The 23,246-nt window shown below is 50.3% G+C and overlaps 1 protein-coding gene across 12 annotated transcripts in view; it reads left to right on the top strand.

Moving 5' to 3' along the window:
- Positions 1-23,246, top strand: part of LOC129840544 (inositol polyphosphate-4-phosphatase type I A-like) — a 53,028-nt gene that overhangs the window by 16,970 nt on the left and 12,812 nt on the right. For 8 of the 12 annotated variants that reach the window (XM_055908487.1, XM_055908486.1, XM_055908492.1 and 5 more), the window contains exons 2-14: positions 8,944-9,156; positions 9,402-9,446; positions 9,534-9,652; positions 10,286-10,402; positions 10,648-10,727; positions 16,922-17,036; positions 17,172-17,262; positions 17,822-17,969; positions 18,155-18,285; positions 18,450-18,554; positions 18,626-18,734; positions 19,415-19,432; positions 22,358-22,544. In XM_055908487.1, the coding sequence (XP_055764462.1) occupies positions 9,051-9,156; positions 9,402-9,446; positions 9,534-9,652; positions 10,286-10,402; positions 10,648-10,727; positions 16,922-17,036; positions 17,172-17,262; positions 17,822-17,969; positions 18,155-18,285; positions 18,450-18,554; positions 18,626-18,734; positions 19,415-19,432; positions 22,358-22,544 (1,371 nt within the window). In that variant the 5' untranslated portion in view covers positions 8,944-9,050. Of the gene's footprint in view, positions 1-8,943; positions 9,157-9,401; positions 9,447-9,533; positions 9,653-10,238; positions 10,403-10,647; positions 10,728-10,888; positions 10,926-16,921; positions 17,037-17,171; positions 17,263-17,821; positions 17,970-18,154; positions 18,286-18,449; positions 18,555-18,625; positions 18,735-19,414; positions 19,433-22,357; positions 22,545-23,246 lie in introns of those variants that run through there. The other 4 variants (XM_055908488.1, XM_055908493.1, XM_055908494.1 and 1 more) reach the window with 3 other exon arrangements.

Raw genomic sequence — 23,246 nt, 5'->3', positions numbered from 1 at the left:
CTGTATACACGGGGTACCGAGTCGATGTGCAGGCTGTATACACGGGGTACCAGTACCGAGTTGATGTGCAGGGGTATGATGTAATTGAGGTATACATGTACATATCTTCGCAACTAGCTAACCACAATCCCGGGTGACCACTCCTGGGTAGCGTTTCCATCCCGGAGCAAGCACCAATTAGCCTGAAGCTAGCCCGGCTAGGGCTCCTGTGCTACCACTGAAGCCCACTCCTGGGCTACAATATCCGGACCCCTTTACTGCCGGTACGGAGCACGGAACCCCGCCGATCCTCTACGACTGGAATACCGACATAATCTGCCCGAGGACTCCAACAGGCCCCTCAGGCGTGACGCCCGCTGAAGGCCCATTCTGCTAACCTACTAGGCCTGTTAGCTACCTAGAGCTACCTGGAACCCTACTAATTCCACGACTGGTCTATCGACGTCACCGCACGAAGAGGCAAAAACAGAATCCCCCCCCCCCCCCCCCCCCCCATCGCGACGTCCCCCAAAGGCTAACTTGCCTGCCCCGGTCTGCTAACTGCTAGCTTATCTTGCAGCTAGCGCAGCCAGGAAGCTAGCACCAGTTAGCAAACACAATTCTACAATTCACAACCTCTCTTTCGCCATCGCCATCCGGCTTGGATTCTCTGTCGACACGACCACGTCTGGTCTGCAGACGTGCCCTCAACCGGCCTCCGTCTGAGCAGACCCCCTCCGTCTGAGCAGACCACCCCCCGGGCTACTAACTTTAAACGCGTGCTAGCTTAGTGGAGGCCTCACTGCTCCATCTACGGCTGCCCCCTGGACACTATGATCACTTGGCTACATAGCTGATGCCTGCTTGACTGTCCATTAATTCATGGTACTCCATTCTGTGTATTTGTGTTTTATCTGTCGGCTCTGTGCTTTAACTCAGGATCTGTGTGTAGTTAATCCGACCCTCTCTGCCCAGTCGTCGCCATTTTTACCTTCTGTTGCTGTGTTAGCTGACTAGCTGCTGTTATCTCACCTGTTGTTTTAGCTAGCTCTCCAATCATGACCTGCAATCACTTTATGCCTTATTGTATGTCTCTCTCAAATATCAATATGCCTTGCATACTGTTGTTCAGGCTAGTTATCATTGTTTTGCTTTGCAATGGACCCCGTAGTTCCACTCTCCGTACCTCTGATACCTCCTTTGTCCCACCCCCCACACATGCGGTGACCTCACCCATTGAGACCAGCATGTCCAGAGATACAACCTCTCTTATCATCACCCAGTGCCTGGGCTTGCCTCCGCTGTACCCGTGCCCCACCATACCCTGGTCTGCACATTATGCCCAGAATCTATTCTACCACGCCCATAAATCTGCTCCTTTTATTCCTTGTCCCCAACGCTCTAGGCGACCAGTTTTGATAGCCTTTAGCCGCACCCTCATCCTACTACTCCTCTGTTCCTCGGGTGATGTGGAGGTAAACCCAGGCCCTGCATGTCCCCAGTCACCCTCATTTGTTGACTTCTGTGATCGAAAAAGCCTTGGCCTCATGCATGTCAACATCAGAAGCCTCCTCCCTAAGTTTGCTTTACTCACCGCTTTAGCACACTCTGCCAACCCTGATGTCCTTGCCGTGTCCGAATCCTGGCTTAGGAAGGCCACCAAAAACTCTGAGATTTCCATACCCAACTATAACACTTTCCGTCAAGATAGAACTGCCAAAGGGGGAGGAGTTGCAATCTACTGCAGAGATAGCCTGCAAAGTTCAGTCATACTTTCCAGGTCTATGCCCAAACAGTTCGAACTTCTAATTTTAAAAATTAATCTCTCCAGAAATAAGTCTCTCACTGTTGCCGCCTGCTACCGACCCCCCTCAGCTCCCAGCTGTGCCCTGGACACCATCTGTGAATTGATCGCTCCCCATCTAGCTTCAGAGTTTGTTCTGTTAGGTGACCTAAACTGGGATATGCTTAACACCCCGGCAGTCCTACAATCTAAGCTTGATGCCCTCAATCTCACACAAATCATCAAGGAACCCACCAGGTACAACCCTAAATCCGTAAACATGGGCACCCTAATAGACATTATCCTGACCAACTTGCCCTTCAAATACACCTCTGCTGTCTTCAATCAAGATCTCAGCGATCACTGACTCATTGCCTGTATCCGCCACGGGTCCACAGTCAAACGACCACCCCTCATCACTGTCAAACGCTCCCTAAAACACTTCTGCGAGCAGGCCTTTCTAATCGACCTGGCCCGGGTACCCTGGAAGGATATTGACCTCATCCCGTCAGTTGAGGATGCCTGGTCATTCTTTAAAAGTTACTTCCTCACCATATTAGACAAGCATGCTCCGTTCAAAAAATGCAGAACCAAGAACAGATAAAGCCCTTGGTTCACTCCAGACCTGACTGCCCTCGACCAGCACAAAAACATCCTGTGGCGAACTGCAATAGCATCGAAGAGCTCCCGCGAAATGCAACTGTTCAGGGAAGTCAGGAACCAATACACGCAGTCAGTCAGGAAAGCAAAGGCCAGCTTTTTCAAGCAGAAATTTGCATCCTGTAGCTCTAACTCCAAAAAGTTCTGGGATACTGTAAAGTCCATGGAAAACAAGAGCACCTCCTCCCAGCTGCCCACTGCACTGAGGCTAGATAACACGGTCACCACTGATAAGTCCGTGATAATCGAAAACTTCAACAAACATTTCTCAATGGCTGGCCATGCCTTCCTCCTGGCGACTCCAACCTTGGCCAACAGCCCCGCCCCCCCCGCTGCTACAAATCAGCTGGGCTTGACAATCTGGACCCCCTATTTCTGAAACTGTCCGCCGCCATTGTCGCACCCCCTATTACCAGCCTGTTCAACCTCTCCTTCGTATCATCTGAGATCCCCAAGGATTGGAAAGCTGCCGCTGTCATCCCCCTCTTCAAAGGGGGAGACACCCTGGACCCAAACTGTTACAGACCTATATCCATCCTGCCCTGCCTAGCTAAGGTCTTCGAAAGCCAAGTCAACAAACAGATCACTGACCATCTCGAATCCCACCGTACCTTCTCCGCTGTGCAATCCGGTTTCCGAGCCGGTCACGGGTGCACCTCAGCCACGCTCAAGGTACTAAACGATATCATAACCGCCATCGATAAAAGACATTACTGTGCAGCCGTCTTCATCGACCTGGCCAAGGCTTTCGACTCTGTCAATCACCATATTCTTATCGGCAGACTCAATAGCCTCGGTTTTTCTAATGACTGCCTTGCTTGGTTCACCAACTACTTTGCAGACAGAGTTCAGTGTGTCAAATCGGAGGGCATGTTGTCCGGTCCTCTGGCAGTCTCTATGGGGGTACCACAGGGTTCAATTCTCGGGCCGACTCTTTTCTCTGTATACATCAATGATGTTGCTCTTGCTGCGGGCGATTCCCTGATCCACCTCTACGCAGACGACACCATTCTGTATACTTCCGGCCCTTCCCTGGACACTGCTATCTAACCTCCAAACGAGCTTCAATGCCATACAACACTCCTTCCGCGGCCTCCAATTGCTCTTAAACGCTAGTAAAACCAAATGCATGCTTTTCAACCGTTCACTGCCTGCACCCGCACGCCCGACTAGCATCACCACCCTGGACGGTTCCGACCTAGAATATGTGGACATCTATAAGTACCTAGGTGTCTGGCTAGACGGCAAACTCTCCTTCCAGACTCATATCAAACATCTCCAATCCAAAATCAAATCTAGAGTCGGCTTTCTATTCCGCAACAAAGCCTCCTTCACTCACGCCGCCAAACTTACCCTAGTAAAACTGACTATCCTACCGATCCTCGACTTCGGCGATGTCATCTACAAAATAGCTTCCAATACTCTACTCAGGCAAACTGGATGCAGTTTATCACAGTGCCATCCGTTTTGTTACTAAAGCACCTTATACGACCCACCACTGCGACCTGTATGCCCTAGTCGGCTGGCCCTCGCTACATGTTCGTCGTCAGACCCACTGGCTCCAGGTCATCTACAAGGCTATGCTAGGTAAAGTGCCGCCTTATCTCAGTTCACTGGTCACGATGGCTACACCCACCCGTAGCACGCGCTCCAGCAGGTGTATCTCACTGATCATCCCTAAAGCCAAAACCTAATTTGGACGCCTTTCCTTCCAGTTCTCTGCTGCCTGCGACTGGAACGAATTGCAAAAATCTCTGAAGTTGGAGACTTATCTCCCTCAACGACTTTAAAAATCTGCTATCCGAGCAGCTAACCGATCGCTGCAGCTGTACATAGTCCATCTGTAAACTACCCACCCAATTTACCTACGTCACCCCCATACTGCTTTTATTTATTTACTTTTCTGCTCTTTTGCACACCAGTATCTCTTCTTGCACATGATCATCTGATGATTTATCACTCCAGTGTTAATCTGCTAAATTGTAATTATTTGATTTATTGCCTACCTCATGCCTTTTGCACACATTGTATATAGATTCTCTTTTTTCTACCATGTTATTGACTTGTTTATTGTTTACTCCATGTGTAACTCTGTGTTGTTGTCTGTTCACACTGCTATGCTTTATCTTGGCCAGGTCGCAGTTGCAAATGAGAACTTGTTCTCAACTAGCCTACCTGGTTAAATAAAGGTGAAATAAAATAAAAAAATAAACATATAGGTAGGGATAAAGTGACTAGGAAACAGTATAGATAATAAACGGTAGCAGAAGCGTATGTGATGCGTCAAAAGATTTTGTGCAGGGGGGTCAGTGCAGATAGGCCAGGTAGCTATTCGGTTAACTATTTAGTTGTATTCTGGCTTGGGGGTAGAAGCTGTTAGGGTCCTGTTGGTTCCAGACTTGGTGCATCGGTACCACTTGTCGTGCGGTAGCAGAGAGAACAGTCTATGACTTGGGTGGCTGGAGTCTTTGACAATTTTTAGGGTCTTCCTCTTACACAGCCTGGTATAGAGGTCCTGGATGGCAGGAAGCTTGGCCCCAGTGATGTACAGGGCCGTACGCACTACCCTCTAGCGCCTTGCGGTCAGATGCCAAGCAGTTGCCATACCAGGCGGTGATGCAGCCAGTCAAGATGCTCTCAATGGTGCAGCTGTAGAACTTTTTGAGGATCTGAGGGCCCATGTCAAATCTTTTCAGCCTCCTGAGGGGGAAGAGGTGTTGTCGTGCCTTCTTGACTGTGTTAGTGTGTGAGGACCAGGTTACTTCCTTAGTGATGTGGACACAGAGGAACTTGACTCTCAACCCGCTCCATTACAGCCCTGTCGATGTGGATGAGGGTGTGCTTGGCCCTCCCTTTCCTGTAGTCCACGATCCTGGCACTATTGTCGTCTGTGATCAGGCCTACCACCGTCTGCTACCATTTGGCCCATATTCCCAGGCAATTACAGAACAGTTGTAGGTAGTAGCCAAAGAACCTGACCATGAATTCAATCAATGTTGATCCATTGTACAGAGAGCACATACAAGACATTTGGATTCATTCCCTGAAGTGCACCCTATTGTTTATATAGTGCACTTTATTTGGCCAGAGCCACATGTGCTCTGGCAGGGCAGAAGAGGGTCTGTGATGAGTGTGCTAACCAGACCTGTATCTGCTGAGCTTTTCAGCACCAGCAGCATCCGCTAGCTATCGATGGGCTCTCCTCCAGAATTTCTGCCTGATTAGACAAGACAGGCCTCCAGCACCTTGTACTCCTGCCAGGAAAGCCCCCAGCCCAGCCTCTGTGGAATGATGCCCAACTGACAGCACTCTGAGGATGTGTGGCTCTATGACAAGGTTTCCCCTATGAATGCATAGGTGGGACGCCCCCCCCCCCCCCCCCTTCCCTAGCTCTGTTGCACACCCCTGCCTAAACATAGACCAAAATATTTGCGGCTATGCAGTCCAGGTATTTAGTTCCCTTCCTTTCTTTTGATGTAACCTAGGAGAAACACTGACTTGCAGGGGAAGTTTACCTACATGATCAGAGCAGACATCATTAAGCTAGCAGGATGTCCTTATCCTTCTGCTCCTACTCATCATCATAACACACAGGAATGTGCCTTCCAGTCAAGCTGATGACCAACCCTTCTGCCATGTCTATGTCCTTACAGTCCAACTAAATAAGTCAACCGTTTTCTTCGGGAAACCTGGTCAGTGTGTTTCATTGAGCAAGGCCCAGAGTGATACTTTGAAGAGCGCACTGTTGTTACCATGGAGACGACCGGGGGCAGATGAAGGAGTGGTTCCATCAGAATCCCTAGAAAAAGATCCTGCTGTTTGTATTATCTCGCCACAGCTGAATCTCTGGGATAGTCCACATGAACCCTTGAAAGGCTCTCTGCATAAAGGATGCCCTACATATCAGCCCAACACTTAATTTATTTAACCCAGCAGTAGACCTGTGGTATCACAGAGCAACAAAGTGTTCAACGGAACCTTGATAAGTGGTTTTGTTCATACGGTACAGGCAGTGTTGATCATCTTGACTAAGCTGGGTATTGTCAATAGATGTATGTGAAAGCAAGCAGCTCTGACTTGTTCCTCCTTGCCTGACCTAGTCTCTCTGAGGTGTTCTAGCCTTGGTGCTGTGGGCTGTTGCTAGCTACTATACTCCAGCTGTTAGCAGTGACAGAAATAGAGTGTGGATCTCTATTGAAGCTGTAAGTAGACCAGGGCTGGTCTATTACAGCCTCCAGCCTCAGTGTAAATGGGCTAATTGTTCCTGTTTTGAGGAGAGGCCTGGTTCCTGTGCTAACTGGCCAATGGCTGAGGGCCTTCCCTGGATGAACTATGTCCCCTGAGGGGGAGGTGTGGGGAGAGGATGAGGAGTGGGAGGGACATTGGATGGTTTTGTGATGAGGAGTGAGAGCAGAAATGCGCTCTATATTTGGAATACGCATCACTGATATGAAAGTGTCAGTTCAACATTTAGAAAAACATCTGTCACCACTCATTGTTATTTTGCTTGAAGGGCACCTGTTGCTCCATTTATGCCTATTCAGACCCTTCTTCAGTTGATGCCAGCTTATACAGTGCATTTGCTGCACAGCTATTCTCAGGTCTTTCCAGAGATGTTCGATCGGGTTCAAGTCCGGGCTCTGGCTGGGCCACTCAAGGACATTCAGAGACTTGTCTCGAAGCCACTCCTGCGTTGTCTTGACTGTGCTTAGGGTCGTTGTCCTGTTGGAAGGTGAACCTTCGCCCCCAGTCTGAGGTCTTGAGCGTGCTGGAGCTGGTTTTCATCAAGGATATCTCAGTACTTTGCTCCGTTCATCTTTCCCTCGATCCTGACAAGTCTCCCAGTCCCTGTGGCTGAAGAACATCCCCACAGCATGATGCTGCCACCACCATGCTTCACCGTAGGGATGGTGCCAGGTTTCTTCCAGACGTGATGCTTGGCATTCAGGCCAAAGAGTTCAATCTTGGTTTCATCAGACCAGAGAATCTTGTTTCTCATGGTCAGAGTCCTTTAGGTGCCTTTTGGCAAACTCCAAGTGGGCTGTCATGTTCCTTTTTTACTGAGGATTGGCTTCCGTCTGGCCACTCTACCATAAAGGATTGATTGGAGGAGTACTTCTGGAAGGTTCTCCCATCTCCACAGAGGAACTGTGGAGCTCTTTAAGAGTGTCAAATAGGGTTCTTGGTCACCTCCCCGACCAAGGCCGTTCTCCCCTGATTGCTCAGTTTGGCAGGGCGGCCAGCTCTAGGAAGAGTCTTGGCGGTTCCAAACTTCTTCCATTTAAGAATGATGGAGAACAGTGCGTTCTTGGGGACCTTCAATGTTGCAGAAATGTTTTGGTACCCTTCCCCAGATCTGTGCCTTGACACAATCCTATCTCTGAGCTCTATTGACAATTTGACAATTCCTTAAACCTCTTGGCTTGGTTTTTGCTCTGACATGCACGGTCAACTGTGGGACCTTTATATAGACAGGTGTGTGCCTTTTCCAAATAAATATATATATAGATTTCAGAGTTTTGATACAGTGGATGCATTGTCTTTGTTTGGGCACAAAGTGTACTACATGAAGTAAACACAGACTGTCCTTTAGCCTGCCAGCAGACAGGGACAAGCTCTGAATAGGACAATGTCATTCGTCCTGTTTACACAACGGTCTCCCGTTATTTCAAAACTGTCGCTTACAATTTCACACTATTATTTCAAGGGGCACTTTATCACATTAATTCAGAGTGAAACCGCGATGGAGTAGGTGTCAAATCGCACACATTTCAACCCGTGTGTCATCAGTTAATTGATAGCATAGAGGAACTGAGAGTTATAAAACGTATCATCTTAAATAATGGCAGCATAGTGCCTTCTGAAAGTATTCAGACCCCATGACTTGTTACGCAACAGCAGTATTCTAAAATGTATACAATATTTGAGTCCCCTCAATCTACACACAACACCCCATAATGACAAAGTGAAAAGGTTTTGATTTTTCTAATATATTTAGGAATCCATGGACGAAAGCCTTGCTAGACAGTCAGACTCGAGTACACATATAGACACACAGTGAGGGACAGACGGACGCGTGCGCCCGCACACACACACACACACACACACACACACACACACAAATAAGCGAATTTGTCAGATGTGGTTGAGAGCAGATTGTGCAGCAGAGAGATAGATGCAGTGCCCTCGGGATGCTGCTGAAGCAGAGTAATGATATGTAACTGCATGTTCACAGACACGTGCTGCTCTCTCTGTCGATGTCCCTCCATCCCTGTCTCTCTCTATATATTTCCGTCCATCCCTCTCTCTCTCTGTATGTGGACTAGCCTCTCCTCTGGGAGTCCAGCCACCTCCAGCCTGCAGTGCTCCTGCACCAAAATCGAAATGTGAAGGGGAGGTACAGAGAGGGAAAAGAGAGAGGAACAATGGTCAGAGTGGAGATGTGAATGGATGTATAATTGGTGTGGTCCCTTATGTTTATCATTGTCCCTTCTCTCTCCCTCTCTCTCTCCTTCTCTCAGCTCGTTGAGGAAGGCCCAGGCGGGGCCCTGGAGTGGCTCAGTACAAGGGTGTGTGTTCTCACCTCCACCACCCGCGCCTCTCCTCCTCCCTGGAGAAGACCAGCAGGATGTCGGAGGCTAGAGAGCGTAGCCCCCGCCACCAGAGACCCTGGTCAGTGTACCGGGCCAACACCTTTGACCTCTCCTCTGAGATGATCGGCCTGGCGCTCGCAGGTGAATGGGAAAGGGTTGCTTGTTATGTGTTGGACACAGACAATATCAAGGAAACAAACAATATGAGAGACCATGTGATGAACAATTGGTAATGGAATTACTTCCTGTCTTGTACACATCCTGTTTATCCAGTCTGTATATCAAGGTACACCCACATGTTTTTATCACTGTTGTCCTTTAATTTCTGCCAACTGAATTAGTGGGAAATGACTTGTATGAGTTAATGCTGTTTTGCTGTTTTGTAGGAAACAGCCAGGATCCAGATGAGCCTGTTCTAGAGTTCAGTGTGGGTGAGTACAGTAAATTAACTTCTATAGGAATTTGTCTTTCATTTCTTGTTCCGTGCGTTCCAACGTGCTGTGTCCCTCCCTCCCCAGCCTGTAATGAGTTGGTGACCCCAGCTCTGGAGCGGAAACCCAACAGCTTTGTGGCAGTGAGCTGCACCACCCCTCCCCAGGCCTTCTGGACCAAACACACCCAGACTGAGATCATCGAGGTGAGACAGACCATCATCCCTCTGCCCCGTACTGCCGTCGCCCCTCTGCCCCGTACTGCCGTCGCCCCTCTGCCCCGTACTGCCGTCGCCCCTCTGCCCCGTACTGCCGTCGCCCCTCTGCCCCCTACTGCCGTCGCCCCTCTGCCCCCTACTGCCGTCGCCCCCCCTGCCCCCTACTGCCGTCGCCCCCCCTGCCCCCTACTGCCGTCGCCCCCCCCTGCCCCCTACTGCCGTCGCCCCCCCTGCCCCCTACTGCCGTCGCCCCCCCTGCCCCGTACTGCCGTCGTCCCCCTGCCCCCTACTGCCGTCGTCCCCCTGCCCCCTGGGGCCGTCGTCCCCCTGCCCCGTTGTGTTCCTGTATGATTGCAGAATGTTGTTATCCGGCAGGTAGCCTAGCGGTTCAAAGTTTGAACCAGGAACTGAAAGGTCGCAAGGCACTTAACCCTAATTTGCTCCAGGGGCGCCGTACTACTGTGGCTGATCCTGTAAAACAACACAATCTACTGCACCTATCTGGTGTATGTGACAATAAAACATGATTTTAGCATGTTGTTAACTAATATCTTTCTTTATGTGTACATTTTAGATGAAGCAACAATGAGAGCTTCATGGATTGATTGCTTCCCCCTACAGGGCACCAATAACCCTATATTCCTGAGCAGCATAGCCTTCTTCCAGGACTCTCTGATCAACCAGCAGACGCAGGTCAAGCTGTCTGTTTACGACGTCAAGGACCGCTCTCAGGGCACGGTGAGTAGAATATTAGATAAGATGACATTAAAACACCAAGTAATATGTCCTGCTCCCATCAGATAATAAACTACTAGGTCAGTCCCATTCCTTTCATCACCTCCCTTCCCTCACCAGCCACCTTGGGAGTGTTGTTTTCTTAGACGTCTGTCTCTGTTGCCTTTCTCTCTCGCTCACTCACTCCCTCGTTCTCTCCCTCACTGTCTCTCTTTTTATTCTCTCGCTTTCTCTTTCTCCTGACCTAGATGTATTTATTGGGCTCAGCTCTGTTTCCTGTGAAGGAGTTGCTGCAGGAGAAGAACCACAGGTTAAACCTGACCCTGAGGTATGAGAGACACAGGTTAAACCTGACCCTGAGGTATGAGAGACACAGGTTAAACCTGACCCTGAGGTAGGAGAGACACAGGTTAAACCTGACCCTGAGGTATGAGAGACACAGGTTACACCTGACCCTGAGGTAGGAGAGACACAGGTTAAACCTGACCCTGAGGTAGGAGAGACACAGGTTAAACCTGACCCTGAGGTATGAGAGACACAGGTTACACCTGACCCTGAGGTAGGAGAGACACACAGGTTACACCTGACCCTGAGGTAGGAGAGACACACAGGTTACACCTGACCCTGAGGTAGGAGAGACACAGGTTACACCTGACCCTGAGGTATGAGAGACACACAGGTTACACCTGACCCTGAGGTAGGAGAGACACACAGGTTACACCTGACCCTGAGGTAGGAGAGACACACAGGTTACACCTGACCCTGAGGTAGGAGAGACACACAGGTTACACCTGACCCTGAGGTAGGAGAGACACACAGGTTACACCTGACCCTGAGGTAGGAGAGACACACAGGTTACACCTGACCCTGAGGTAGGAGAGACACACAGGTTACACCTGACCCTGAGGTAGGAGAGACACACAGGTTACACCTGACCCTGAGGTAGGAGAGACACACAGGTTACACCTGACCCTGAGGTAGGAGAGACACGGGTCACACCTGACCCTGAGGTAGGAGAGACACGGGTTACACCTGACCCTGAGGTAGGAGACACACAGGTTACACCTGACCCTGAGGTAGGAGAGACACGGGTCACACCTGACCCTGAGGTAGGAGAGACACGGGTTACACCTGACCCTGAGGTAGGAGAGACACACAGGTTACACCTGACCCTGAGGTAGGAGACACACAGGTTACACCTGACCCTGAGGTAGGAGAGACACACAGGTTACACCTGACCCTGAGGTAGGAGGAGACACAGGTTACACCTGACCCTGAGGTAGGAGAGACACAGGTTACACCTGACCCTGAGGTAGGAGAGACACACAGGTTACACCTGACCCTGAGGTAGGAGAGACACAGGTTACACCTGACCCTGAGATAGGAGAGACACACAGGTTACACCTGACCCTGAGGTAGGAGACACACAGGTTACACCTGACCCTGAGGTAGGAGAGACACAGGTTACACCTGACCCTGAGATAGGAGAGACACACAGGTTACACCTGACCCTGAGATAGGAGAGACACACAGGTTACACCTGACCCTGAGGTAGGAGAGACACACAGGTTACACCTGACCCTGAGGTATGAGAGACACAGAGGTTACACCTGACCCTGAGGTAGGAGACACAGAGGTTACACCTGACCCTGAGGTAGGAGAGACACGGGTCACACCTGACCCTGAGGTAGGAGAGACACGGGTTACACCTGACCCTGAGGTAGGAGACACACAGGTTACACCTGACCCTGAGGTAGGAGAGACACGGGTCACACCTGACCCTGAGGTAGGAGAGACACGGGTCACACCTGACCCTGAGGTAGGAGAGACACACAGGTTACACCTGACCCTGAGGTAGGAGAGACACGGGTCACACCTGACCCTGAGGTAGGAGAGACACGGGTCACACCTGACCCTGAGGTAGGAGAGACACACAGGTTACACCTGACCCTGAGGTAGGAGGAGACACAGGTTACACCTGACCCTGAGGTAGGAGAGACACACAGGTTACACCTGACCCTGAGGTAGGAGAGACACACAGGTTACACCTGACCCTGAGGTAGGAGAGACACACAGGTTACACCTGACCCTGAGGTATGAGAGACACACAGGTTACACCTGACCCTGAGGTATGAGAGACACACAGGTTACACCTGACCCTGAGGTAGGAGAGACACACGGGTTACACCTGACCCTGAGGTAGGAGACACACGGGTTACACCTGACCCTGAGGTAGGAGAGACACGGGTTACACCTGACCCTGAGGTAGGAGAGACACGGGTTACACCTGACCCTGAGGTAGGAGAGACACGGGTCACACCTGACCCTGAGGTAGGAGAGACACGGGTCACACCTGACCCTGAGGTAGGAGAGACACGGGTTACACCTGACCCTGAGGTAGGAGAGACACGGGTTACACCTGACCCTGAGGTAGGAGAGACACGGGTTACACCTGACCCTGAGGTAGGAGAGACACGGGTTACACCTGACCCTGAGGTAGGAGAGACACGGGTTACACCTGACCCTGAGGTAGGAGAGACACGGGTTACACCTGACCCTGAGGTAGGAGAGACACGGGTTACACCTGACCCTGAGGTAGGAGAGACACGGGTTACACCTGACCCTGAGGTAGGAGAGACACGTGTTACACCTGACCCTGAGGTAGGAGAGACACGGGTTACACCTGACCCTGAGGTAGGAGAGACACGGGTTACACCTGACCCTGAGGTAGGAGAGACACGGGTTACACCTGACCCTGAGGTAGGAGAGACACGGGTTACACCTGACCCTGAGGTAGGAGAGACACGGGTTACACCTGACCCTGAGGTAGGAGAGACACGGGTTACACCTGACCCTGAGGTAGGAGAGACACGGGTTACACCTGACCCTGAGGTAGGAGAGACACGGGTTACACCTGACCCTGAGGTAGGAGAGACACGGGTTACACCTGACCCTGAGGTAGGAGAGACACGGGTTACACCTGACCCTGAGGTAGGAGAGACACGGGTTACACCTGACCCTGGGGTAGGAGAGAGACACGGGTTACACCTGACCCTGGGGTAGGAGAGACACGGGTTACACCTGACCCTGGGGTAGGAGAGACACGGGTTACACCTGACCCTGAGGTAGGAGAGACACAGGTTACACCTGACCCTGAGGTATGAGAGACACATAGGTTACACCTGACCCTGAGGTAGGAGAGACACACAGGTTACACCTGACCCTGAGGTATGAGAGACACACAGGTTACACCTGACCCTGAGGTAGGAGAGACACACAGGTTACACCTGACCCTGAGGTAGGAGAGACACACAGGTTACACCTGACCCTGAGGTAGGAGAGACACACAGGTTACACCTGACCCTGAGGTAGGAGAGACACACAGGTTACACCTGACCCTGAGGTAGGAGAGACACACAGGTTACACCTGACCCTGAGGTAGGAGAGACACACAGGTTACACCTGACCCTGAGGTAGGAGAGACACACAGGTTACACCTGACCCTGAGGTAGGAGAGACACACAGGTTACACCTGACCCTGAGGTAGGAGAGACACACAGGTTACACCTGACCCTGAGGTAGGAGAGACACACAGGTTACACCTGACCCTGAGGTAGGAGAGACACAGGTTACACCTGACCCTGAGGTAGGAGAGACACACAGGTTACACCTGACCCTGAGGTAGGAGAGACACACAGGTTACACCTGACCCTGAGGTAGGAGAGACACACAGGTTACACCTGACCCTGAGGTAGGAGAGACACACAGGTTACACCTGACCCTGAGGTAGGAGAGACACACAGGTTACACCTGACCCTGAGGTAGGAGAGACACAGGTTACACCTGACCCTGAGGTAGGAGAGACACAGGTTACACCTGACCCTGAGGTAGGAGAGACACAGGTTACACCTGACCCTGAGGTAGGAGAGACACAGGTTACACCTGACCCTGAGGTAGGAGAGACACAGGTTACACCTGACCCTGAGGTAGGAGAGACACAGGTTACACCTGACCCTGAGGTAGGAGAGACACAGGTTACACCTGACCCTGAGGTAGGAGAGACACAGGTTACACCTGACCCTGAGGTAGGAGAGACACAGGTTACACCTGACCCTGAGGTAGGAGAGACACAGGTTACACCTGACCCTGAGGTAGGAGAGACACAGGTTACACCTGACCCTGAGGTAGGAGAGACACGGGTTACACCTGACCCTGAGGTAGGAGAGACACGGGTTACACCTGACCCTGAGGTAGGAGAGACACGGGTTACACCTGACCCTGAGGTAGGAGAGACACGGGTTACACCTGACCCTGAGGTAGGAGAGACACGGGTTACACCTGACCCTGAGGTAGGAGAGACACGGGTTACACCTGACCCTGAGGTAGGAGAGACACGGGTTACACCTGACCCTGAGGTAGGAGAGACACGGGTTACACCTGACCCTGAGGTAGGAGAGACACGGGTTACACCTGACCCTGAGGTAGGAGAGACACAGGTTACACCTGACCCTGAGGTAGGAGAGACACAGGTTACACCTGACCCTGAGGTAGGAGAGACACAGGTTACACCTGACCCTGAGGTAGGAGAGACACAGGTTACACCTGACCCTGAGGTAGGAGAGACACAGGTTACACCTGACCCTGAGGTAGGAGAGACACAGGTTACACCTGACCCTGAGGTAGGAGAGACACAGGTTACACCTGACCCTGAGGTAGGAGAGACACAGGTTACACCTGACCCTGAGGTAGGAGAGACACAGGTTACACCTGACCCTGAGGTAGGAGAGACACAGGTTACACCTGACCCTGAGGTAGGAGAGACACAGGTTACACCTGACCCTGAGGTAGGAGAGACACAGGTTACACCTGACCCTGAGGTAGGAGAGACACAGGTTACACCTGACCCTGAGGTAGGAGAGACACACGGGTTACACCTGACCCTGAGGTAGGAGAGACACACGGGTTACACCTGACCCTGAGGTAGGAGAGACACACGGGTTACACCTGACCCTGAGGTAGGAGAGACACACGGGTTACACCTGACCCTGAGGTAGGAGAGACACACGGGTTACACCTGACCCTGAGGTAGGAGAGACACACGGGTTACACCTGACCCTGAGGTAGGAGAGACACACGGGTTACACCTGACCCTGAGGTAGGAGAGACACACGGGTTACACCTGACCCTGAGGTAGGAGAGACACACGGGTTACACCTGACCCTGAGGTAGGAGAGACACACGGGTTACACCTGACCCTGAGGTAGGAGAGACACACGGGTTACACCTGACCCTGAGGTAGGAGAGAGACACGGGTTACACCTGACCCTGAGGTAGGAGAGACACGGGTTACACCTGACCCTGAGGTAGGAGAGACACGGGTTACACCTGACCCTGAGGTAGGAGAGACACAGAGGTTACACCTGACCCTGAGGTAGGAGAGACACGGGTTACACCTGACCCTGAGGTAGGAGAGACACGGGTTACACCTGACCCTGGGGTAGGAGAGACACGGGTTACACCTGACCCTGGGGTAGGAGAGACACGGGTTACACCTGACCCTGGGGTAGGAGAGACACAGGTTACACCTGACCCTGGGGTAGGAGAGACACACAGGTTACACCTGACCCTGAGGTATGAGAGACACACCGGTTACACCTGACCCTGAGGTAGGAGAGACACACAGGTTACACCTGACCCTGAGGTAGGAGAGACACACAGGTTACACCTGACCCTGAGGTAGGAGAGACACAGAGGTTACACCTGACCCTGACCCTAAGGCACTGCATCTCAGTGCTAGGGGTGTCACTACAGACACCCTGGTTTGAATCCAGGCTCTATCACAATAGGCCATGATTGGGAGTCCCATAGGACGGCGCACAATTGGCCCAGAGTCATCCGGGTTAGGGTTTGGTCGGGGTAGGCCGTCATTATAAAATAAGAATTTGTTCTTAACTGACTTGCCTAGTTAAATAAAGGTTAAATAAAAATAAAATATGCCATGCCTTTGGTAAGGCGGCAGGTAGCCTAGCGGTTGGCGCACTGAGCCAGTAACCCGAGCCGGCAAGGTAAAACAAAATCTGTGTGCCCTTGAGCAAGGCACTTAACCCTAATTGTTCCAGGGTTGCTGTTGTATCAGGTGTGTCCTGCTTGCTGCCAACGCTCACTAATCCTGTCTCATTCTTTAGTTATCAATGGCTGACCCTGGCCGTGACCCCACTCTGTGAGGGGGTCTCGGGAGGAGTGGGGATATGGGAGAAAGAAAATTAATTCACACGTGTATAATATATACTTGTACATTTGTGAAATAGGACAAATGTAAGCAGACAAATTATTATTTTCTTATAACTGACGAGGAGGCATGACTCCATAGTAATGTGAAAATGAAGCCTATACATTTTTCAGCTAGATTGTTTTGGGTCTGTCATAGTTTTTTGCTGTTTGATCGTTGCTGCTTGACTGTAGACTGTGTGATCCTGGGGGATGCCGTTGACAGCCCTATTGATGTGTGTTATTGATGAACAGATCTGCAGAGAACAAGCACGTGGGGAACATCACCATCATTGCCTGGCAGATAGAGGAGAAGAGGGACCAGAGGACTCTGCCTGTTGCCAGGTTACCAGACACCATCAACGGCAGGGTGAGCTTCCGAGACTCTCGCCGGATCCCTACCGCTGACACCAAATGTCAGACACCCGTGACCTGTGAGACCGTGGCCAGGGTCGTGTGTGTGTGCATCCTGATTGTGTGACTCTTCTATCCCTGTGTGCCACAGACCGTGCTTCCGGTGGATGAGAGCCTGACAGAATCCATGGGCGTCAGAGCCAAATATGCATCTTTATGCAAAGACACCCTGCTGACATCAGGTAGGAGGGACATCTGGGTCTGTCCCATTATCTCAGCCCACTGGCACCACCTCTACCAAAGCCCACTAGGAGAGTCTGTCTCCCCACTGAGGCGCTTTGTAAGCAGGCGCCAATATTTCATAAGTGTCACCTGAGACGAATGCAGTTCGGTATCATCCTCCGTAACATTTCACCTAATGTGATTGTCTGTTCTAAAAAATGATTTCTGCGGCTCAAAATGATTTGATTAGACATCCGATCCGTCCCTCATGGCTGGATGTTAGCAGGTTTCACAGAGAAATGTCATTACCCGTACGCTCAGTGAGAGATTGTTGCTTTTCTTAGTCACCACTCTCAGATGTGAGTGTCTGGACAGACATCTGTATACAATGGAATAGCTTATTGTCCTCTGGGAAGGAAATACTTTTTCACACGTTCCTCTTACACTTTAAATCATCACGGGACAAAATATGACCTTCAAATATACAGGTCCTTTATCATTTATTACTCGACTGTGGAGCAAAATAAATGATTCAGAGATCGTGTTAGATGATGAGTATTTTCCGTGTGTGTCTCTCAGTGTTTGGAGGCACCATGTCCAGAATGTACCGTTTCCCCACCACGGACGGTCACAACCTGCGGGTGCTAGAACAGATGGCTGAAAGTGTGTTGTCTCTCAACATCCCCAGACAGTATGTCAAACTACTGCTGGAGGAGGACGCTGTCAGGTACACTACACACACACAGACACACACACACACACACAGACATATACATACATACACACACACATATTCACACACAGAGACATATACACACTCCGAAATGCACATTTGTGTCCGTGTCCAGGGATGTTTTAATTGAGTGTGCATTAATAAAATATCACTTAATGCCTAAGTGTTTGTGTGTTCAGGGTTTGTGAGCTGGAGGAGCTGGGGGAGTTGTCACCGTGCTGGGAGAACCTACGACAACAGATAGTCACTCAGTACCAGACCATCATCCTCGCCTACCAGGAGACTCTCTCTGACCTCACCAACTACAAGGGTTAGTATTGTACACACACACACACACACGACTACAAGTAACACACTCACTAACTTATTTCAGCCGCAGATAACTATGTCTAAGGTGCTTGGTTTGTTGTGGTTTAACATGAGAATCCTACTCTGTCTATTCCACCCCTCTGTTTTCTCTGGTCTTTCCTCCAGGTCCGTCGTTCAAGGCCAGTAACCTGAAGGCAGAGAGGAAGCTGGAGTTCATACCCACCAACCTTCATGTCCAGAGGATGAGGGTGCAGGATGAGTCTGGCTTTGGTGAGCTGAGCCCCATTCCCTGGATGTTCATGCATCTCTCCACTTTGGCCTTAATAGTTGTGTTCCCCCAGACCACACGTATGACGTGGTGACTATCGGGGCTCCCGCCGCCCACTGCCAGGGCTTCAAGAACAGCGGCCTGCGCAAGCAAATCACCAAGTTCGAGGAGGCCAAGAAACAGTGAGTACAGAACCTCACAAAGAGGTGGAACTGTGGTAGAACCTTGGTTAGACCTTTGTATTAGGTGTATCCTTTTTGCTGCTAATGCTCACTAATCTACTCAGCTAACAACCCTACTTACTATCTGGCTGTGTACTGGCTTGGCTTTTTAAGTCTTGTTTTTAACGGACACATTTCTAATCAAGTGAATCCTAAGTCTGCTTTTGTTAGAGAAACACCCTTGTACCTCTCCCCGTCCCCTTTTAAAATGGTATTGTAACGTTGGACTACATCGAAACACGTTTAAGGTGTTTTAACAGGTTTTAACCATTAGGCAGAATGAATACCTGCATTAAACACAAACCACTGCTTTCGTCGAAACATTAACGTCATTATACAGTTGAGAATCACGTCCTGAGAATGATATTATTTATGTGGTTAATGAATGATACCCCACAACATACTGTCAAATGCAATGCTTCATTCATCAAATCCGTGTACGTCTGTTTTCCCTTGTTCCTGTGCTACTGCATGGTCCGTATTTTGACGGCCGACCTCCTATCTGTTTTCTCATTGTACACTACATGCTATGCTGCTTTTAGCCTTGGCATTTCCCGTTAATTATATTATATATTTCAAAGATGATTTTCAGTTTTCTGGCTTTTTAATTTTTTCCAATTGCATCTTTATTTTCTAATCAGCGTTTATGAGGAAGAATGGTGAGTTCCTATGTACTCTGATTCTGTTCTTTAGTCATTTTATTCTCCCCACTGTTTGTTTGGTTCTTTCTGCACGGAAATGATTGTTTGTTCGCCGTCACTGAGTTTGTCGTTTAGCTGTAAGGCTGAGTCACTCAGTCACCTACCTGTGTTTCACCACTGTAAGTGTGAATCCACAATGGCCGCCTGTGAGTACCATCGTAAGCTACTGTGTATGGACAGAGGGTGATCTACAGTAGAGCGCTTGCTATGGGGTTTGAGGCATAGAACTACAGAGACCAACAGATCCATAACAATAGCATTGTACATTCTACATCTTAAACAGTCTGCCTCACTCTGAACATCTGTGGTTCTATGTCTAGATCGTGTTGTCTGTGTTCCAGGTGAGGAACAGGCTTGTGGAGGCTCACCTCAGTCCCAGACCTGCACAGTAGAATATTCTAACAGAGTTGAATTATTCAGATATGAATTGTATGCAGCCAGGTGTGTAATATGTCAAGCAGTGTGAGAGAATGTTGCAGAAGTACCATCTCCTTCAGTTCCCAGAATGCAGTGCACATTCAGTCTCACGTTCCTGTGTGTGCTCTTACCACCTTTGTCTACACATCTGCGTCTATTGTCTCTTGTCTGTCTCTGTACGTGTCTACTGTCTCTGTCTGCGTCTCTGTGTCTACGTGTCTGTGACTACTGTCTCTGTCTACGTGTCTCTGTCTACGTGTCTGTGTCTACGTGTCTGTGACTACTGTCTCTGTCTACATGTCTGTGACTACTGTCTCTGCGTCTACTGTCTCTGTCTACGTGTCTGTGACTACTGTCTCTGTCTACGTGTCTGTGTCTACGTGTCTGTGACTACTGTCTCTGCGTCTACTGTCTGTGTCTACGTGTCTGTGACTACTGTCTCTGTGACTACTGTCTCTGTCTACGTGTCTGTGACTACTGTCTGTGACTACTTTCTCTGTGTCTACTGTCTGTGACTACTGTCTGTGACTACTGTCTGTGACTACTGTCTGTGACTACTGTCTGTGACTACTGTCTGTGACTACTGTCTGTGACTACGTGTCTGTGTCTACGTGTCTGTGTCTACGTGTCTGTGTCTACGTGTCTGCGTCTACTGTCTCTGCGTCTACTGTCTCTGCGTCTACTGTCTCTGCGTCTACTGTCTCTGTGTCTACTGTCTCTGCGTCTACTGTCTCTGTCTACGTGTCTGTCTACGTGTCTGTGTCTGTGTCTACGTGTCTGTGTCTACGTGTCTGTGACTACTTTCTCTGCGTCTACTGTCTCTGTCTACGTGTCTGTGTCTACGTGTCTGTGTCTACGTGTCTGTGACTACTTTCTCTGTGTCTACGTGTCTGTGACTACTGTCTCTGTGACTACTGTCTGTGACTACTTTCTCTGCGTCTACTGTCTGTGACTACTTTCTCTGTGTCTACTGTCTGTGTCTGTGACTACTGTCTGTGTCTACTGTCTGTGTCTACTGTCTGTGACTACTGTCTGTGACTACTGTCTGTGACTACTGTCTGTGACTACTGTCTGTGACTACTGTCTGTGTCTACTGTCTGTGTCTACTGTCTGTGTCTACTGTCTGTGACTACTGTCTGTGACTACTGTCTGTGTCTACTGTCTGTGTCTACTGTCTGTGACTACTTTCTCTGCGTCTACTGTCTGTGACTACTTTCTCTGTGACTACTGTCTGTGTCTGTGACTACTGTCTGTGTCTGTGACTACTGTCTGTGACTACTGTCTGTGACTACTGTCTGTGTCTACTGTCTGTGACTACTGTCTGTGTCTACTGTCTGTGACTACTGTCTGTGTCTACTGTCTGTGACTACTGTCTGTGTCTACTGTCTACTGTCTGTGTCTACTGTCTACTGTCTGTGACTACTTTCTCTGCCTCTACTGTCTGTGACTACTTTCTCTGTGTCTACTGTCTGTGTCTGTGACTACTGTCTGTGTCTACTGTCTGTGTCTGTGTCTACTGTCTGTGTCTACTGTCTGTGACTACTGTCTGTGACTACTGTCTGTGTCTACTGTCTGTGTCTACTGTCTGTGTCTACTGTCTGTGTCTACTTTCTCTGTGACTACTGTCTGTGTCTACTGTCTGTGTCTACTGTCTGACTACTTTCTCTGCGTCTACTGTCTGTGACTACTTTCTCTGTGTCTACTGTCTGTGTCTGTGACTACTGTCTGTGTCTACTGTCTGTGTCTGTGACTACTGTCTGTGTCTACTGTCTGTGTCTGTGACTACTGTCTGTGACTACTGTCTGTGTCTGTGACTACTGTCTGTGTCTACTGTCTGTGTCTGTGACTACTGTCTGTGACTACTGTCTGTGACTACTGTCTGTGACTACTGTCTGTGACTACTTTCTCTGTGACTACTTTCTCTGTGACTACTTTCTCTGTGACTACTGTCTACTGTCTGTGTCTACGTGTCTGTGTCTACTGTCTGTGTCTACTTTCTCTGTGTCTACGTGTCTGTGTCTACTGTCTGTGTCTACTTTCTCTGTGTCTACGTGTCTGTGACTACTTTCTCTGCGTCTACTGTCTGTGACTACTTTCTCTGTCTACCTGTCTGTGTCTGCTGTCTGTGACTACTTTCTCTGTGACTACTGTCTGTGACTATCTTCTCGCGTCTACTGTCTGTGACTACTTTCTCTGCGTCTACTGTCTGCGACTACTTTCTCTCCGTCTACGTGTCTGCGACTACTGTCTGTGACTACTGTCTCTGCGTCTATGTGTCTGTGACTACTGTCTCTGACTACTTTCTGTGTGACTGTCTGTGACTACTGTGCCTGTGACTATTGTCTCTGCGTCTGTCTGTGACTACTGTCTCTGCGTCTGTCTGTGACTACTGTCTCTGCGTCTACTGTCTGTGATTCAGAGTAAATGCTGTGTTCTCTTAACACCCCACCCTGTCCGTCCCTGCAGCAGTGCCCTGTCCAGCTGTCAGTCTATAGTGTACATCCCCCAGGACATTGTCCGGGCCAAGGAGATCATCTCCCACATCAACACCCTGAAGACCCAGGTCAGCTACTATGCTGAGAGACTGTCCCGCGCCGCCAAGGACCGCTCTGCCAACGGTCTGGAGAGGACCCTCGCCATCCTGGCTGATAAGGTGAGGGAGAGCCTCTAGCCTGGTGCCAGGTCTGTTGGGGAAGGAGAGCCTCTAGCCTGGTATCAGGTCTGTTTGTGAGGGAGAGCCTCTAGCCTGGTACCAGGTCTGTTGGTGAGGGAGAGCCTCTAGCCTGGTACCAGGTCTGTTGGTGAGGGAGAGCCTCTAGCCTGGTACCAGGTCTGTTGGTGAGGGAGAGCCTCTAGCCTGGTACCAGGTCTGTTTGTGAGGGAGAGCCTCTAGCCTGGTACCAGGTCTGTTGGTGAGGGAGAGCCTCTAGCCTGGTACCAGGTCTGTTTGTGAGGGAGAGCCTCTAGCCTGGTACCAGGTCTGTTGGTGAGGGAGAGCCTCTAGCCTGGTACCAGGTCTGTTGGTGAGGGAGAGCCTCTAGCCTGGTACCAGGTCTGTTGGTGAGGGAGAGCCTCTAGCCTGGTACCAGGTCTGTTTGTGAGGGAGAGCCTCTAGCCTGGTACCAGGTCTGTTGGTGAGGGAGAGCCTCTAGCCTGGTACCAGGTCTGTTTGTGAGGGAGAGCCTCTAGCCTGGTACCAGGTCTGTTGGTGAGGGAGAGCCTCTAGCCTGGTACCAGGTCTGTTGGGGAAGGAGAGCCTCTAGCCTGGTACCAGGTCTGTTGGTGAGGGAGAGCCTCTAGCCTGGTACCAGGTCTGTTGGTGAGGGAGAGCCTCTAGCCTGGTACCAGGTCTGTT

Source organism: Salvelinus fontinalis, chromosome 41 (genome assembly GCF_029448725.1).
Source record: "Salvelinus fontinalis isolate EN_2023a chromosome 41, ASM2944872v1, whole genome shotgun sequence".
Classification (NCBI taxonomy): Eukaryota; Metazoa; Chordata; class Actinopteri; order Salmoniformes; family Salmonidae; genus Salvelinus; species Salvelinus fontinalis.
This window is presented reverse-complemented; position numbering and strand designations above follow the sequence as displayed.